The sequence below is a fragment of the Solea solea genome, chromosome 20, assembly GCF_958295425.1.
Source record: "Solea solea chromosome 20, fSolSol10.1, whole genome shotgun sequence".
NCBI lineage: Eukaryota > Metazoa > Chordata > Actinopteri > Pleuronectiformes > Soleidae > Solea > Solea solea.
In genome coordinates, this window is record NC_081153.1 from 13,692,078 (window position 1) to 13,712,811 (window position 20,734).

The 20,734-nt window shown below is 40.5% G+C and overlaps 1 protein-coding gene across 2 annotated transcripts in view; it reads right to left on the bottom strand.

The window, feature by feature from the left end:
- gabbr2 (gamma-aminobutyric acid (GABA) B receptor, 2) overlaps positions 1 to 20,734 on the bottom strand; it is a 161,581-nt gene that overhangs the window by 71,147 nt on the left and 69,700 nt on the right. For both annotated transcript variants that reach the window (XM_058619699.1, XM_058619698.1), the window contains one exon: positions 3,230 to 3,400. In XM_058619699.1, the coding sequence (XP_058475682.1) occupies positions 3,230 to 3,400 (171 nt within the window). The remainder of the gene's footprint in view (positions 1 to 3,229; positions 3,401 to 20,734) is intronic.

Below are 20,734 nucleotides of genomic sequence, written 5' to 3' on the forward strand. Positions count from 1 at the left end.
GGCTGGATATGACAGTGTGAAGACACCTATTCCACTGCTTGTATAACCTCTATATACGGCTATCTATCTATCTTACAGTCTGTGTGTGTGTGTGTGTGTGTGTGTGTGTGTGTGTGTGTGTGTGTGTTGCAGAGACCAAGGGGTCATGTATAGTGTTTGCTCTGCATTGGAGCGTTGTTAAATGTACATGTATATGAATTAAATTCAACTGAGCTATCATTCTCTTAGAGACATTTTGAGGGTTAGGTGTTAATCCTTTAACACCTAACCCTCAAAATGTCTGTTTTAACCATAAACGGACCAGGGAATGTCTTGTAACTAAGTGCTTTTGTCCATTTTTCCCAGAATAACCTCCAATATCTGGCAGTTATTTACAATTTTACTGCATGTTAACATACTGTTTTAACAATGTAAGACATTTTTATTTAGAAAAACACTGCAGTTGTACATGAACACGAGATATTGCGAGAAAATTCGAGTCTTTGTCTCAATGTGCAAAAGCAGGCCAAAGTATGGAAACTATGTTCAGGTGTTCTTCCTACTCTCTACGCTGATTTTCCAGCTTCCTGAAAGAGTGCGAGTGGAATTACCATAATAAGCACTTTTGACATGCTACTTCACAACTTCTCACTCGCTGTTAAAAGGTTAAGAGTGTCACACAAGCAGAACCAGTGAGTGTCAGCAGGTGCTTTTTGTCATTCCATCGGTCCATCTGTGCTTTGTGCACGTGCAGCATATCTACACTACACAAGTCAGCGCCTCTTACTCTACACTACAAAACAGTAGCCATATCAATCTCCAGGCAAATCCCAGAGAGCAGGAATGCACAAACTAGCGTGACAAATGGTGGTGCCACGGCTTGATAACAAGCCCTCCACTGGCTTCCCCCCCATAACCTTACATGCCCTGTACAATGGTATGTCAGCATCATCCTGAAGAGGATTCTGTACATCCCGGCATGGTGATTGGTAATGAACAAGCAGAAACTGTAAAAGTGTCCAAGCATAGATAACAGCCTTCAATCATTCAGAACTGTAAGCAGGAATTCAGTATAAGAGAAAGCTGTTCTGTTTATCTGCGGTCATAATGTAATAAAAACACCTGAGCTTAGAAGGTTAGAGGAAAGAGGCCTAATCCTGTCTGATGACAGCTGCTTTGTTCCTGTGCAAGTCTGGAAATCTCAATAATGTTGATTGCTGTGTGTGTGTGTATGTGTGTGACATCTTCACACTAGCAAATACTCCAGCCGTTCTCATCTGTCATTACAATGAACCACAAACCCCATTGATGAGGCCGCGTTTTCTGTTTTTTTTTGGTCCGCGGCATGTGTTTCAATTGTGTCTATAAATAGACGTGACAAGCAGGCTTTCTCTTACAGGTTACAGTCCCAAGGGACGCCGCACTGTATGCGTGTGAGGCGTGCATGCCACTGAGTGAATCCCTAACAAGCGTTATATAACATTAACCTTGCGAGCAGTCTCCCTGGGAAACAGCATCCCAGATGAGGAGAGAGAGAGAGAGAGTGTGTGAGAGGTAAAGAGAAAAAGAAACGTAGATGGTGGTGGAGATGACAACGGTGTCACTTGAATTCACTCATTATGTACATATATGTATGTGTGTAAATACCTGCATGTATAGTACAGCTGTGTACATTAATAATGCTCCCAATGCACAAAATGCAGCATGTGTTTTTCAAATGTGACCCACTGAAAATGACTTTTGGCGAACTAAAATCTCTCTGCTAGTTTTCAATGACATAAACACGGTCCTACCACTATTCGTAAATAACTTCGGCGGCACACTCTTCAAAGTGAGGCTACATTAACAGCTGCATTTGTCTCGTTGTGCGTCGCTGGGACTCGACGAAACACCCAAAACCAGCGTTCTCATAACCTGACAGAGGATTGTGCAAATCGTGGCGTACAGAAGCGATGCTTGCATATTTGTAAATCAGGATTAGAGGCCAATCTGGTGACAGGTTGATTGAATCGGGCCTTCCGTTTCCCTCCCGTCCTAAGCCCCTTGGTGCTTTCAGGAGGGGAGCGATAAAAGGATTTAGTCTCTCTGAGATTTGAAGTGAGACTTCTTATACACCACCACCACCACCACCACCACCCAACCTGGGCTGCTGAGGAGATTGTTTTCACCCAGGGCCCTGAGGCAAGAGCTCACAATATAATTCTCGAATTTATGCTTTCAATACCTCTGACGTGGCTATATTTTTTATTTATTTTTTATGTGAATGTTCTTGAGTTGCTGGTGTGATGTAATGTTTATGACGTGAGTTAAATTTGTTATTCACAGGCATGAAACATTAATATTTTGTTTTTGTTCAACCCTTCTGGAAAAAGAAATGTATTTGATTTGTAGTGAGCATCCATTTTAGTGCAACTTTCGTTGTTTTGGTTTTTTTTTTATTTTATGCTCATGGATAATCAATTTTATACAATTTTACAATAGCATGTCTCACATTTCCCTTTGCAGGAAAAGGCTAATGCACAGACGTTTTCAAGTAAATCATCTGTAGCTCTGATAATAATTGTGAGCAAACAATGTATGTGAGCATGAGCTGCAAGTGCTAAGTCAACAAAGATAATGTTCGTCCACAAATGGCTTCACCTAACAATGCACAGTAAGCTGTTCTCTACGACCGAATGAAGGGGAGACGCTGAACTCATTTTTACTCCTTTTCAGTGATACTGCAATGATTAAAATCCAAATTGATTACCACATACTCAAATCAATTTGCCATCATCTGAACAATAATAAACAAATTCCAAACTCAACTCAATGCAGTCTCCGCATCTTTGCATGACACAATAAAATATCCTTGACTCAGAATTATGTTCAATGTAGTTTAAAAATGAGATGAGTTTACCTTCACCTTGAGAAGTTGAAAGTTAATTTTCCATAAAGATAAAAAGGTTTAGGGTGGTCGGACAGCAATGAATGAAACGATATTTCTTGTGCTGTAAATATTCATCCATGTCTGTCCTGAATGTCAGGTTAAACCTCAAAATACCATAACCACTGGCCATGGTGGGTTTTTCTTGATTTGAGCCGGTTTTATATTTATGGGCTTGGTTTCACAATAGTGATTCATCTACAATACACAAAGCAACGTTGTGGATCTTGGACTTAACGGTCTATCTCTATCACGTGCATGTTTGTCAACTTTCACAAAGTGAACTTTAAAAGTGCAGTTTATTTCAAGAGAAAACAGACTGACCTCTGAGAATCTCTGAACGTCCTGTGTTAGCGTCCCCACGCGGCTCCAGTTGTAGAAGCTGAGGAACTTAACTACAGCAGGGTTCACAGCGTTGTCCGAGGGCACAGTGCGGAAGAAGTTGGGGTACTTTTTCTTGTCTGCCAGAACTGGTGTTGTGGCTGCAAAGGACAACTGGAACGAGAAAAAAAGAGAGAGACACATTGAGCACCGATTCCGACTCGGTCCTGCACAATTTTCACGACAAATAATCCAACCAACGACCTGTCAGGCATTGTTAGTAGGTACAGTCGCACTGTTGAGTATTAACTGTCACTGAACCGACTCCAGTGGATGACAGATTTCAGGTCAGTGTTTGTTTTGGTCGGTGGCCTGTCAAACCATGGCAGTGTATCAGTGACACACACCCATGTACACACACACACACACACACACTCATTCATTCATAGTCTAATGGTGTGAACAAATAAACCCTTACAAATGACTTTAAATGTCAGTGAAACAGCACCTTTAACTGTAGCTGTAAATAGATCTGCAATTATTGCATGGAACGGATGACCCCTGTCCAAATGACCTTTTAAGTATGTGTGTGTGTGTGTGTCTGTGTGTTTGTACTTGTGTTTGTACGTTTTTATGGCATAAACACTGGCCTTTGAATTGTGGTTGGTTAAGGTTAGGGTTAGGCATTAACTGGTTATGGTAAGGGATAAGGCCTTGGGCAAGCTGTGTGTGTGTGTGTGTGTTGGAGAATGTATAGATGAGGTGTGCAAGATGCTGCCTAAGTGTTGTTGCGTGTGTTTGGAAATGTGATTTATCTTTGGTTTAGTTAATTGGAGGTTCATGCAGACACACGTACTCACTCTCTCTCACTCACACACACGCACACACAAGCGGCACAGCTTACTATATCTTGAAACACATCAAAGAGAGTCGCTTGTAAATATGCATAAATAACTTGAGGTCTGAAAGGTACAGAATATTTTGGCACTCACAGCCGAGCTAAGATAATGAGGCACTATTATATATTATTTTTCAGTGTCCTATCTGTGTTAATTTAATGAGCGATAGGAATCAGTGCAGGGTTAATTACATACTTTGTAGAGATTAAGCAGAATTTGTGATTCATGATGATAGCGATCAACATAAGGATATTATAACTCTGACTGAGACCAAGAAGTACACCAGGAGATCTGCTCAGAGAGTGCCAAAGCCGTGAGGAGTTCAAGCACCTCCTAACTTAAGAGATTACTGTGAAGGTCTCATTAAATCTCGGTCCACTTATAGACACATTTACTTCTTATTAATCATAGTACCGCTGTTACTATTACCACTATAATGCTGTAGCACTGTCAAAAATAGAGCATGCATCATTAACAAGTCAAAATAATTTTATATAGGAAGTCTGACACTCTCGGAACACAGATAGAATGTCAAATAATAAAGAGCAGTTGACCATTTTGAGTGGAAATACTGTCAAAGCATCAATGGGTAACATTTAAGGTGATGAAAGAAGTACCGTTCTGTGTACACTGTGTCCATAATAGCAGGAAAAACCACCACAAATGATGTGCCTGCCTTTAAAAAAAAAACCCTCATCAACCTTAATGCTATCAGCCAAGCTATTCACGAGATCCCAGAGCTAAAAGTATTCACCCAACCAGTGGGAAACCCTCACTTTGGCTCACTAAATCACCACTTTGTGCACAGACCCACAGGGGTTTGTGTTCACACATGAGCGAGACGGGCTTTTAAAACAACACATGGATTTAAGTCATCAATTAAGCATGAAGAAAGGCCTTTATCTTGGTAACACTCCTAAAACGAAAATCACCCACCAGTCTTTGAGGGCGTCAGGGGGTCTTTTCCAGAATTGCCTTAATCTCCCTTTAGTTCTTAGACTGTTCGCTTCAGCCACACTTACAAGATGCTCAAATTGATCTCGAATAAGAACTTGTGATTTTCTCAAACCAAATTGATTGCACCAGTTCTTTCACAACTGTACTGGGAGAAGACGTCATGGTCCAAAGACCCCCCATTAACTGCTCAAGATCAATGTAGCCGTTTGCTGTGAATCATAGCAGACAGTGAAAACCACAAGGTAATATTTAAGTATTAAATATCAATCAAGGGCAACAATAGGCCAGTTTTGGGAAGACGGTATTAAGTCATACAAGATGAGAGGAAGCCCTGATGTATTATTTAAAGAATAGGCTGGTTTTTATCTAACTCTTAGCAGCCTTTTTTGAGGACAGGCCAAAAATAGCGTCATGATATCACACATCTGAGAGCAGTGGCTTATGTAAGAGCGGTTTAAAGAGGGCCAGGCCAAATAGGATGGTCTTTAGTGGAGAGCTCTACACCAGAGTCACACTGGTACGCACAAACACACAAAACACACACAGGTAAGAGCGCATGCATTCACACACACTCAAACCACTGATCTCACTGGTACACACAAACTAGAGCAAGCAGTCTTCTTTTGCCAGTAGTAATTAAATCTGTGGCACTGGGCTCTGGGGCAGCTTCTCCCTCTCGTATCACCACAAGGTCACTAAGGCCCTTGGTAGCATGACTGAGGATCTGTTTGCTGAAGAAGAACGGGTGATTCCCTGACACCATCACAGTGGAGATGACAGTATTAAAGCATTTTGTACACATAGTCGTTTATCACAGTCCATTTGAAGTGAGTATGAAGGCTCGGCTCCCTCGCCATCCTTTTGCCAAAAAGAAAATAAGGGGACTTGGAAAGGTGACATTTTTCAAACCAATTAACCAGATACAGCATGCGTGAAACTCAATGAATGGATGACATTCAAACTTCTTATGTTAATCACAACCAGTTTATTTATTTATTTTGCTGGGGCTTCAGGATTTTAAGACATCCGTTCAGTGGAATTGTCGTTGTAGTGAGCAATAGTTTGCCTTGGCTGCCAAGCTCACAGATCCCAGTTGCTTGTCAACTGTTCAGACAGGTTGTCCTGCCCATTGTGACAGCAGCTATGCTGTGTTTTTGTATCTGGAAATAAAACTAAATGTCTGTTCGGATATGTTTTCCATGTTACCCGTCATAGTTTAGCACGTTAGCTTCAGTTATCCTCATCAGCCATCATCTGGGAACCATGAATGCCTACACAAAACGATGGTAATCTATACAGTGATTGAAATTTGAGTCTGGAACAAAAATGGTCGGGCTGAATAACTAACAAGCAGAACAACACTGCAATCCACTGAGCCATGCCATTATTAGTAATAATGAGATTTGAGATTCCATTTGAGAAAAGCTATAACTGCTTCTTGCTAGCCATTAGCCATTAGTGCTCTTTGTAGGAGTTGGGTGTGGTGAGTTAGTGGGTATGATAAAGGTAGTTTGTCTTTCTGATCACGTTCTAACACAGCCACAGAAGATTGCCACAGCTAAAGACCAAGACATAGCTGTTAAAGCCCTTATTACAAGCATCCACAGCAAAATGTCCCTTTGTTAATACCTTCTGCAATATACCTGCCTGATTTGGCGAGGAATGGAGAATCAATGGAGCATAAATTAAAGGCAACAAGCCTTACCACCGTCCAAGCACAAGCGGTTTAGACACAAATAAAGGAGATGCAAGAGTGGCTCTAATCACATTGATTAATGTAATAGCATTGATTGGTCCTTGTAGGAACAACTCGCAATAGGATCTGCTGGTGCTAATTGTATGGTTGGCCTTTGAATAATGAAGTGCCTATTATAGACGATAAAGTTAAAAAAGTAAAGGGATCACAGGTTAATCAAAAAATTGATTTGAGACAAGAGTGCATTAGAAAACACAAAAACGGTGTGTGTGTATATCTTACACAGAAATGTGCAAGAAGTGAACAGATAACATCGTACAATAATTCTTCTCAGTAAAACTGGTGACAGATATTAATATTACTCCACACATGCATTTCTCAAACAGCAAGTAACTAAAACAAACTGCAACATTTCATACTGCCTACCTACCAAACTCTTCAGGCTGTATCTTACAAAGAGTTTGTTTAATGAACATAGATGCAATACTAGTGCACTGCAGCAAACACATATAGATATATTATAATAAGGGCATGCATTAAGTGATCAATTACCTACACTATCATTAATAATGATCAGTCTGATGGTAGACTTAACAGGGGGTACGTCAACTTTAAAATCATTTTTTTTTTTTATAATTTGTACTCACAGTAGATTACAAACTTAGATTCTATGACTTGATTTAGGGTGCTTTCATACGTGTATTCCACTCCATTTCAGGGAGTGATATGTTACAACGTTGCACATAACATTAGTTCGATTCGCTTTCACACTGCAGTCTAGACTCAACATGCCCTCAACGCTACATGCTTATAAAAAGGTTTGAGATTTCCAATTTGAGCGAGCAACTAGGCTATGCCAAGGAAACAATGCCATACGTCTGATGATGCTAAGAAGAAGACACACTGTTTACTGTTGCTGCATCCAGACACCTCCGACAAGTACAGTTGATCGTACCGGTTTGTGGGTAAATGCAGCTGTATGCTACTAAGTATACTACTAAATTGTGTACACACTGCAAACGAACCGCTCTGTTCACACAAACCTATTAGAACCGATCTAGGGAAGAAAAAAAAAAAACAGTTTTGGAACAAGCTAGGTATGAAAACACCCTTAAATATGTTTTTTTTTTCATCATTACTGATGACCTACAAAGAGAAAGTACTGGTTTCAATAAATTTCGTTCGATGTTACTGACAATGGGGGGCATACTTTCAAAGGGTAATAGGAGGTTATAGTGAATTTTACACACACATGTAGTCAGGTTACCAGAGTGTCAGCCCTTGATTGGATGCATCCTGGAATAAAACATTTTCAAGAGGTGCTTTGAGTTGACTCCCCAACTCCAACACATGATAAATTGAACAGAGCGCTTCTAATAATCACAAGGGATAGTATCAAACAACTTCAAATGCTCAGCCCACCCATGCCTATTATCTCTACCTTCGCCCACCTCACAACAATTTCAAAGCCCATCAATACTGCCAGAACCGTGGGACCCCTTGCAGAGTAATAGCTCAGTAATAGTGGTGCTACTGATCAGGAAGCACAGAGGTGGTCCTGGGGTTTATTCAATATGCAAGAGAGGCATTTGGTGCACCGTGGGAGAACCCAGCTGGAGAGGCGTCAGTAAGGGAGAAGCTTTGGACCCCATGTTGACCACATCCAGGACTCATTAGCACCGGAATTGGGGATGGAGAAAGAAAAAATACCACAGGTAGATGGTGGAGGACTTAAGTGAGATGTCTGGCAATGATAAGACAGTCAGAAACAGTGGAGGGAATGATGCAAATAAACAGATGATTGGAAAGAAGAAGAGACATGGTGAACAATGTGCCAGTCATTATTGATTCTATACAGGGACGTTGGTGTGTGGGTTGCACGGGCTTTTGCGGACAATGCACACATGCACCATTATGCATATGTACTGTTCAAGATCGTCACATGGCTCAGTCAAGCATGTGTTGCTGGAAAACAGCAAACCAGTAGCCGCGCCGCGAAGTCGCCTCATTTTCAATTGGGGTTAAACGGAGAGCACTGAAATGACATAACTTCACTGTAGTTTAGCCCAGTGATGTGAGAGTGACGGAGAACATATTGCCATATGGATTGTCAATGAGCGAAGAGATGAGATGTACTCATAGCGGATTAGATGCACACGTTGCACAACTTTGGACTGAGACATTGCAGCTCTGTAGACAGACCTGAACAAACATTCAGCAGTGCATCTACAGTGTTTATGTTCTGTGGAATTGGCATTCTGAATCTTGTTTTTTTTTTTTCAAAGTTTGTTTAGTATAATCATAATTACAGTATCATCCTATCAGAACGCTATTGTCCTACACAAAAACACAAAACCTTGGAGAGCTGCATGTGAGAAAAAGATCCGCCTTTTACTGAACATTCACACGCACATACAAACACACACCACAAGATGAGCAGCAAAATCAATTTACAAGGTATTGGTTTTTCATTTTAGCAAATTACTGGGAGTGATTTGAGATGAGGCACATTATCCATGCATATGTATGTGTGTGTGTGTGTGTGTGTGTGTGTGTGTGTGTCAGGTGGTGGTGGTAAACAGATATGAGTAGACTTGAGAAAAATCCACCGTAATAACAGAGACCATTTAAGCACATTACGGTGATGATTATTGACATGCATTCATCAGATGAAATAACATTAAAAGAAATAAAACCTCAGGGAGCCCTGATACTGATAACAGTGCTGGAACTGGTGGAAAAAATAAAAGCTTAACTTGATATTTTAAAAAAATAACTTACATTTTATAATGTTGAGTTGCATGTGAAATGAAATCCTGCACGTCCTGTAAGTATTTTTCCCCAGTCAGAAACCTAATTTTTTCACTAGGTTAGCTCTCCGTGCTAACTACACTACTTACTGATCAGAAATATGCAACCACACTATCAAACGAAAACCAGAGCTGCACAAGAGTGAGCGCTCTTGTTCTATAGGAGCCTCAGTTCCAAGGCCATAAAGGTACACAGGATTTCAGACAACTGTCAGCTTGGATGAATTAAAATATGGCGTGGGGAACAGTAAACCTTACATTCAAACACATCATCCTCACTTAAACAAAGCAACTGTCCTTTGTGCAAATACTGGTCTCTGACAACCACTCCACTGCATTGAGTTATAGTGTACTGGCTGCTAGACAGGTGAGTGATGTGGCAGTAGCCTCCTCTCTAATAGCTTTTGGTCTGCGGCAGCCCCAGCTGTAAGATGCCAATCATGTTATAGCTCATGCCAACATGTATAAACCCACCCACACACATGCCTGAGTGATGTTCCGTTTATGTTTTGCTGACCTCGCACAACACCCGACCGCATCCCTCTTATCTCAGGTCATTTGCTCAGACCTGCTTTTCATCGCTTGTCTCCTGTTAAGACTGTCATTTATTTGTGCCGTTACGGCCGTCCTTCCTCGTATCCGAGCCTAACTTCCCCGGCGAAGGAAATGATAGAATATGAAGCTCCGTCTCAGCAATGTGTTCAGTGTTGGTAATGACCCGTACAAGCGTTCAATCATACACACGCTGTCAATGAATCACTGCCAAGTGAGACAGAGGCTTTCCTTTTTTTTCACCTTACATATATCAAATCCAGCATGCGCAGACATCTCATTCAAACATGCCTGTGCTCCGCCTGATCATTTTTTTTAAAACCACACTTCATAGAAAAACCCCATATTAAAAAGTACAATATACACAAAACAGGAAATGAGAAAAGGGTTAAGAAGATGACAAAAAAAGGGACCTTTTCTACAATTAGTAAAAATGAGACAAAACTGGTATCATTTGACTGCTCTCTATTTCCAAACCAATTTTCCTTTGTACTTTACAACCAAATGGTACGTGATAGTATCACTGAATGCTGGAAAAACATTTGATTCCAAGGATCCGTTGAATGCTCACGGGGAGGTCGGAGGAGGAGGGGACTTTGAATGATGGTATTCTGCCTCCTCACTCCATAACTATTCTATTTATAAATTGAGATTTGATACCACAACCTGAAATCTCACGGTGCACCCTGCTGCCACTTGGCTGCCTATGAATGATTTATGAGAAGATGCTGAACAGTAGAGACCATTATTGTTCTTTTTTTTTTCCACCTCCTCCCGCCCTCCCTCTTCTCTCTTTCCATCACTCTACACACGGATTCTGTCAGAGAAGCAGGGATTTACACTTCATGAACTAGTATTTCTCTTGGCTCACTCACAGAAACTCCAACCAAAGTGTTGCTGAAGCCTTAAATGTCAACTTTAGGATATAAGGTTATTTGTAAAAGTTCAGTTACTTCCTAAGGACTGTGGTCAACTCAAAGGCTCTAAAAAAAAAAAATGAAGCCTCATTAGCTGACAGCCAGATGACCACGATCCATTACTTACGGTCCAATCACAGCCACTCTCTTACCAAGGTGGTCAATTTACTCCTCCTTCCTCACTCATTTCTTGGTAAACCAACGCTGCCTCTCACTGCAGCTTCTCACAAGAAGTGATGGCATCCTGTGTGAACAGACTTTACTTTGACAAATGTAACCCTTTAATTTCACCTCTGTGTTCTTGTCATTGCTTTAAAAAAACCACATAGGCCTTATTTAGACATTGGACATTTCTGTGCATCAATCAGGATTAATTCAGTTTGGTTAATGTCCATCAGATTAATCCAAGCGATCACAGTTGTGATGAAGAAGAATACAGGCTTTTTTTTTTATCACCCTATTAAGAAAATAATGTTACGGAGATTTTGATTATCAGGGGAGATGACCAAAGATGGAACCTCTGGAATCAGTGATGTGTTAAGTTGAAAGATCCGAGGAGAACTGAGACAATGCCTGACATCTGAGCAGAGAGCAGTGTGCCAAGTCTGATACACAATGTAAGACTTGAGATAGTGTGTGAATGCAACACTTGTGATGCCTGTCATCTTGGTATCGAGTGAGGGGACCTTGAAAGGCGCCTAGTTTGTGTCTTATCCTACGTTATGGGTCCTTGACGGCCAACAGAGTTTCATTTTAAGATAATAAAACCAAAATCGGAAAAAGGGCAATTTCCCCGATTACCATTTACAAAGAGGGAAATGAAAAATTAAAACCGACAATCATTGAAAAGGGAAAATGACAGAATGATCTTTCTGTCTTTTACCCGATTTGTAAACGGTAATTGGGAAACGGCTCGTTGGCGGTCACCAGGTCTGGTTATAAGAATATGTGAGTAATTAAACTTAAAGTTGGCTGACGGGTAGAAAGTCCTCTCACAGTAAACAGTCAAAAACAAAAATGAAAGAAATCACAAGTGTTGCATTCCTCTAAACCTGAGAACACCTAGGCTGCCTGATGAGATGCTGCGTGTGGACACAAAGCCATAGATTCTAGCCTCCTCCCTGTGGCTCCTCTACAGCATAACAACAAAGTTGCTCAATTTGTCACGACCCGTGTTTCCCAAGGGCAAACATGATCATAATTAAGCGTTTTGAGAAAAGGGATCCAACTGGCTGCTTTTACCTCGATGAATTTACGAGAAACAAGAAACAATGTTTTCTCAAGGAGACAAATCACTCAGCCAAGCACCAAAGCTAATGTCACCTACTAAATCAAGAAACTGCTCACTTGACACATTTTAGTTTTACTTTCTCATAAAAAGCAGCTTTTTTTTCCCTCTTCTATTTTTCAGATCCACTAACACTTTGTTGACGCCTGTTCTCCTGTCCTTTTAGCAACGTCTTTCAGTGTTCAGGAAAATGGCAAATTTCAAGTTGCCACATCCAAACGCTTTGCTTTAACACATCGTTTTATCGTCACGTCTGAGAAAATGAAATATGTGAAGCTTCAGGAGAACTGCATGCTGCAAAAAAAAAAGAAAAGATCAGTCGCCCCATCTCTCCCCTGGGAGGAATGTGCGTGTTTACTGATGCCCAATAAAGTATTCTAATGTTTGTCAGAACAGCTGATAAGTCGCACAGTGCAATATTCATTCTATAATAGGTTATGTATGGGCAGTGCAGGGAAAGCCCACACACAGGCAATTCATGTTGTGAGTGGGCAAACGTTTCAGTGGAGACAGCATTTGCAAATTACTATCTTTTAAGTTGGCAGACATCTAGCGAGAGATCTCTCTCTCTCTCTCTCTTGTGCTCGCTCTGTCTCGTTCTCTCCCATTTGCAGGAGAAAAGCATTTACAGTCCATACTTATGGGACTCTATTGGTCTCCATTTGGTCCAGTAATATTCTGATGTGACTCTTCCCATTGCTTTTCAATTAAATTGTTAATGAAGGCAGTGATAAATAAAGCATGGGTACACAGAACAGACCTGGCATGCTGGAGAGACAGAGACAGAGAGAGAGGGGAAGAAGAAGAGGGAGGAAAAAAAACAAAAAAAAAACCAGCCTCTGTGCCAAAGCGAGAGGACGATGCTGGGAACACCCAGATGGTTTCATGAGCAACATTGTCTCCTTCTGTCATTTTTGTTCTCCTGTACATTCTGTCACTCTGCAAGGGTGACACCATCTTGTTTTCATGCAAACTAGGACAAGAAGATGAGAAAGAGAGGGGTACAAAATAAACATGTTGATTGCATGAATAGTTAAATCTCAACGCTTTGACTATTGTATTGAACAATAAGATTTATTCAATCACTTTTTTATATGTACAGTTCAGTGTGTGGGTGTGATATTATTGTTGGAGTATGTGGAGAACGTCATGAGGCTACGTGTGTTTTGTCCTTTCTTTCTATCGCTAGACTCGTTTCTGGGCCTACACTATCAGTCTATATTCACTGTGAATGTTGGTAATTAAAACAAATTGCATTTGAAAAGTTTAGGCGATTGTTTATTTTGTAAAGCAGAGTGCACATACGTTTATTCATCTGTAACATTCATGTTCCAGCACCTTAAACCTGCATCGGCTGATTTTGAATTCGCAAGGTTATTATAGTTAACGAAAACTACTTATTTATGTTCATGTGTGTCTTTAGCCTGTTGGCTATTTGATTTCTACCTCTCACACTAACTGCATCCAAGCTCAGCAGTATTATGCACATTTTGCACTTCAGGTTACTTTTCAGGTTTTATGAAACACCTGGCAAATAGTTTTTAACAAAAAGTCAAAACCAAATAAAAACTTATAGTAATGAAAAATCCAAAACTATTAAAACCTTGGTATAAGGAAGACATACATCAAATAATGTTTACTTTTCCTTTTTAGCTCCGTGTTCCGTTATCTGCGCGGCTCTGATGCCTCTGTGTGCACCTGTGTGTGAGTTGCACGTCTGAGTGCGTCACTAGCAGAATTCCTTGGTTGCTCAAGCAAAGCATTAGATTACCGAGGTTAGGCAAAATGGAATCTAATACAGCACTGCAGCAGCAGCGGCACTGAAGTTCAACTGACTTGTCCTGCAACTGAAAAGACGCTTGTGGTGGGAGGGCCACCGTAATTGGTTATACATCCTTGAAAAAGTTCCCCTGAAATCAATATTACTCAGACCACCATTTCCCTCATTCACTCACTCTTTCTGTTTCGTGCTCCATTCACAAAAAAGACAATAATGTAATCCTGCAGATTTATTGTGACTGCTTTCACCCTCTCTTCCCTCCTCTCATTGTTCCTTCATTCTTCATCTCTCTCCATTAGACAGCTAATTTGATTTGCAGGCTATCCTCTCCCCTCCTTGTATGAGATAGCCAGGAGATATCAGTAAAAAGATGAAGAGGCATAGAACACTTACACATAAAGTACCAGTGTTCCTTTATGGCGCGCATTATTTATACATGGGATTTCGTAATTTCAACAGCCAGTAAATCTTGTGTAATTCAAAAGTCACTGTTGTGTTGCTTTAATGGAAGCAGGGTGCATTTTATAGCAGTGCACATCAAGTAAATCAGTGTGCATACTAACAGGTAATCTCAGGCTCTGCTGGAAATATCCCCTGCAACCAACAGTGCACAGAAATGAGAAGTATTTTTATTTTATTTTTTTACAATGGATTTCACCACATACAGCCATGATTAGACATATGTATATCAGTCAGCTCCATGCTCATTTGCACACCCACGAGGCCTCATATGCTGGATGCAATCAGTATAATTAGGTAAAATATTTTCACAGAGGGAAAACAGTAGTTTAAAAAAAAAACGTGAGAGAAAAGTAAAAAATTAAAAAGGCATGAGACACGGCAGGGGAAACTACGACGGAGTATTAGGACCAAATTGAAGACATTTTGTTTCAAATCTTTCCAGAATAAAGTCGTAATAATTATTATTCGAGCAAAATCTCAGATGATCTGCCGCAAACCTGCGTCAAGATGAGAAACGCGGAGCATTTTGTGAAGTTACATTTTGATTGGGGCTTCGCAAATAAAGAACTCCTTAATGTTTCAGTCACATCAGCACCACATTATCTTTAGCATCACCACTTTGAAAAGACTGTGCAAGAAACTGAGTCTGTTTGGAAGAAAGAATCAGAAAAATTGGAGAAAATCATCTCTTTTGAGGACTGGAGGAGGAAATGGCTGCTAGTGATCGACTGCAAGGATATATGATAAAATATGATTTATATGATAAAAAAGAATCTCATGTTACGATTTTATTCTTGTAATATTATGACATTTTTAATATTGGGACTTTATTCTTGTATTATTCTGACTTTATTCTTGTAAAATTATGACTTTTATCTCGTAATATTGTGACTATTTAATATTACGACTTTTTTCCCGTAGATTACGACTTTATTCTCGAAAGATAAAATCTTTTTTTCCTCTTCAGTTTGACCATAATACGGTTACGTTTTGAGTTGAAAAAAATGTCACAGCACACTCTATTCTTAACATCTGAAAATGTATTCTTGTGAGGTGTGAGTGATTCCGCAATGTTGTCGCAACACAAAAGGTTCACACTACATCACACACACAGTAATACACTTGTGTCTGATTAGTGAAAATCGGCCCTTAAAAAGCAAACTGCTTTCCAGACAGACTCAACATGCTCTTTAATCTGCTTACAATGCAGCACAATGTGTGAGGCAAGATCTCAGAAAAAAAACATGCTGTAAGTTGAATAAACCATAGGAGAACAGAATTGAATAATCAACTGTGGCTCTTCACTCAGCCCCTCGTTTCCCAACATGTGACACGCCGTGGGCTTGCTGGATTATTGCAAACTGATTATTCCTTCAGCAGTGGAAGGGGGGACCGTGGCCTACGGCTTCCTGTAGCCCGAGGCTGCACTCCCTCCTGTGATGAAAATGAGAAAGAGCCCACATACCTGCCCAGTTTTCAGGGATACAAACAACCAAAAATCTAGTGGTCCTCTTCACCGTGAAAGCAAGGATGCACATTACACGCGTGTGTGCGTGCCAGGACTGTAAAATACATCCATATTATTTTAGTGACTCCAAGAAAAAGACCCTTGAAGGAGTGTGTCCTGCGTCGAAGCTCAATTCTCATATTCTTTCTTATGTCACTTCAACATAAACCTAATCATGTCGCACTTGGAAGGAGAGGAAATGAAATGGAGAATATTAAGTGTGCAGTAGGGGAAGTGAGACAGACAGAACACTGTGTGTAAGTCGATTATTTTTTTTTTTTTTTTAGGTTTAACAGTGACACAATATTCTTGATTTCATAACTTGGAATGCACTATGTTTATTGCACCCAGATATTACATAACATGCTTTGTTGTGTCGAACAGAACTGCGGAGGGTCTCATTATATGGAAGCACATGTACACAATCACTGTAGAAACTCTTGACACTCCAGACAACCACACAACACTAACCTGTGACAACTCGACCTTAAATAGTTTATATATGTATATATATATATATATATATATATATATGGCAGTTTCTGAAAGCTGAGGAGTTGCACGTCAAAGCCAATGTGGCCTGTTTTTGGACATTGAGACAAAGACTCAAACAAATGTTATTTTAAATATGTTTTGTACCGTTTGAATTTCAAATTTAACATGCAAAATCTGGTGTTCATGTACAACTACAGTGTTGTTTTTTTCTTCATTTTAAATTATTAATACACTATTTTAACATGCAGTAAATAACTGCCAGAAAGTTATTCTGGTAAAATGGGCAAAAGCACTTACTCTCAGGATCATTTTCTGGCCCTTTTATGGGAACAATAATCAGAAAATGTTGAGGCTTAGGTGTTGAAGGGTTAAAATACAAACGAGAAACATGTAGTAGGGACAGTGATTCCCTCAAGCCATCTGTGGATGATTCATGTTAATCTGTATTTAAAGACATTTAGATTAATCAACCAAAGACTCTGCGACCCCCCTGCAGTATACTGACATACAGCGTATGTGTACTCACAATATAGAGCAAACAAAGATGGTTATTAAGATGGTTGTTACTTTGCAACCTACGGTGTAAAATCCAGAAACAGTGAACATTGGTGTCATGAGGGTCCACTCAAGAGGACAGTTTAGCTCGTTTTGTTCTCCAATGGCACAGCAAAACAACATAACCGTTGTCTTCTGACGAGTAAAGGGGGCATAGATACAGCTACGCTCAAAACGCCCTCTGTTCGCCAACTTGGTAATTACCTCATACAGTCTGAAGTGCTTGTAGGCTGTATATTTCGTTGTTATGGTTTGAGTTTCCCACCCAGGTTCAAACAAATATTTAGAATTTCAAATAAATGACCTCGTATTGATATTCATTTGGTAAATTTGTATCATTTTGACCCCCCTGCAGTATACTGACATACAGCGTATGTGTACTCACAATATAGAGCAAACAAAGATGGTTATAAGAGTGAATTAAGAAACAGTGAAAGAACAGAGAGAAGGACATGGGCAGATTTGGACGGGGACAAAGAAAGAGAGCAGACAGCCTGAAGAATCTCTCCCCACATAAAACATCTCTTCTAAGGCCACTCGGCCACTGAGACCGGTCTTGCTGTACCATTGATCGCAGCCATTCACTTCAGCCAACACATTGTGATTGCACTTTGCAGTAGTATTGACTTTGTGTTAAACTCCTGGCCTATCACGGACACTCACAGCGAGCGCCTCCTGCGTTTCTTCCTGCCTACCCAGCCTCACTTTCCATCACATCCTCCCCAGTCCATGTCCAATCCTCTCATCCTGATAGATAAGAATTTTCTCTCTTAAAAAAACCCAGTTTCTTTCACATTGTAGTTGAAAAAAGATATAAATCTTGGGGTTAATGAAGAATTTGCTGCTGAACTGCTGATAGCATCATTCTCAGGCATTAACAAAATAACTAAGACTTCCCACTTGATAATTTGCAGATTGCTCAGTCAGGGTTTTTTTTTTTTTATTTTAAGTACTTCTCTGCTTTCTACAATTGTGTGCAGTATGTTCCAAACACTCTTCTGCTTGTGTTTAAAGCGTGACTGGAGATCACAAAACTGCGTTGGTTGAAGCATCCACCCCCTGCTCTTCTCCACTCTATCCTAGATCACTCATTGTTATCTGGTGGTCAACTGATCTCCCTACGTGACACCTACACATCCATTCACATGACATAGTATATTTTATTAAGTGCCTCCTCTTCACACTATGGATTCTTCTCAACTAAAGCGCCACACGTTGCAACACTGAGAAGATAAGAGATAAAATGTGTCCTTTTTTTTTTTTATGAGACATTGTTTTTACGGTTGCGTATCAAAAGTCTTGCCGACATATTCAAATCCTTATGAACACAGGGAATGCATGCCACTTAAATCTGGTAATGGAAAACTGTATTCACTCAATTTTTGAACGGTATCACCTCTGTGTTCGCGCGTCTCAAATTCTTTTCTCATTTCAGCCTTTTCTCTGCTGCCTGACTGTATTAGTACCTTTATTTGATATTCACAAAATGCAATTCTGCGCCATGCTACCTTCCTCACCCTCAGGGAAGTCAACACTTGTCGCTTTCTCCAGAGAGAAAAGAGAAGAGCAGAATTCCCTCTACTGCTCAACAGCCGTCCAGTCCTCTGGGCAACAACTCCAGCGCCTCCCTGCTTGTCAGAACACCTCTTTGCCATGCAAATTGCTTTGTTTTCCTATGCTCTTGTTCTTCCCAAGCAACCCCCTCGAAGCAAAAGGCAGTGTGGACGAGGGGAGAAAGGGAAGGAAAAAAAGACTTTTCTTCCCATTTCAAAATTCAGCCTTTGAAACAGTTTGAGCCCATGCTGACAGCGGAAATGCTACGTCTTGGTGGATTTATGACCACAAGGTCATAGGGTTCCAATGGGGGGCTTTTTGTGGGAGTGGGGTGGCCTCTTTTTAACTGGAAGGAGTGAGTGACTGATTATAGCTGGGAACAAAATTGTCAGTAGAGGTTGGTTTCGATCACAAGTTTCTTTACAAGGTTATTGATTGATATGTGTTTATGAAAATAGGCAGGTGTGGGAGAGAGATGTCAGCAGAACATTGTTGGTCCTTTACAATAGTGTTTCTCAATGCTGGTCCTGTGGATCCACTGTCCTGCATGTTTTAGTTTTTTTCATGCACCAACACGCCTGATTCAAATGGTCAGCTCATCAGCAAGCACTGCAGAAGCCTGATAACCACCCGTTCATTTGAATCAGGTGTGTTGGAGCAGGGAAACATCTAAAACATGCAGGGCAGTGGGTCCTCAAGGACCAGGATTGAGAAACACTGCTTTAGAAGAATAGTAGTCTACATCCACAGTTGATTGTCAAACCTTGAAAAAGTTACTTGACCCACTCAAGTAGAAATAAAGTTATGGTTTAAATTTTGTGGATGAAATGTGTGAAACACACAGGGACACACTGGGATATTTGGACACATGACAACAGATGCTTGTGTCTTTAGCAGTTAGCTCCACCAGAGCTTTATAGCCACACACAGATTAACAGCTGAGTCCACATTTGGTTGTTACTTTGCAACCTTCAGTGTAAAATCCAGAAACAGTGAACATTGGTGTCATGAGGGTCCACTCAAGAGGACAGTTTAGCTCGTTTTGTCCTCCATTAGCACAGCAAAACAACATAACCGTCTTCTTCTGACGAGTAAAGGGGGCATAGATACAGCTACGCTCAAAACGCCCTCTGTTCGCCAACTTGGTAATTACCTCATACAGTCTGAAGCGCTTGTAGGCTGTATATTTCGTTGTTATGGTTTGAGTTTCCCCACCCAGGTTCAAACTAATATTTAGAATTTCAAATAAATGACCTTGTATTGATATTCATTTGGTAAATTTGTATCATTTTGCCTCACCGAGCTTCCATCTGTCCATCTACAAACCACATCCACGCATAAATAAAAGGTACGTATGTAGGGCCTACTTGCAAAACTCAAATGTATCTGCCCGTACTACTTCATTTCACTCCTTCACCACCACACTGAGTGAGTCAATGTGGTCGTGTGAGGAGAGTGAGACTAGGATCCACCTCCCTGGAGTGAGGCTGGAGGCTGGTGAGCACCTCTCCTGTCTGCCTCATACACATTTACAAGCTTAAGTGCAAACGCAGAGGTTTTTACACTTGCCTGTATTTAACCCAGGAGGAACCCTGAGGTGGAGTTGACATCAGTAATATTCTGCAACGCTGGGGCCACAAAGAGACAGAGGTATTCTCTACTGTAGAGTCAATCAACAGGCTCTAAAACAGTGGACAGTAAAATCTCATCTGAAAACCAATAAACAAAAGATACAAAGGTAGGTCATATTAGGTTTAATTTGCCAATTAGTAATTGATATGATGAACTAGAAAAATGCAGTCATTTAGAAGAAGAGGACACAAGGGATAGGACAAGATGGAGGCAGATGATCCACTGTGGTGACCCCTAAAGGGAGAAGCCGATAGCAGAAGCAGAAGATCGTATAAGAGGTAAAGACTCAAATCATGGAACTGATTGACTTGGTTACAGTGTTTTGGCCAGGATACCATTACTATACTATAAGCCATAGCAAATGTATAGTTGCTGGGGTTTGGACAGTAGTAGGGAAAACATTG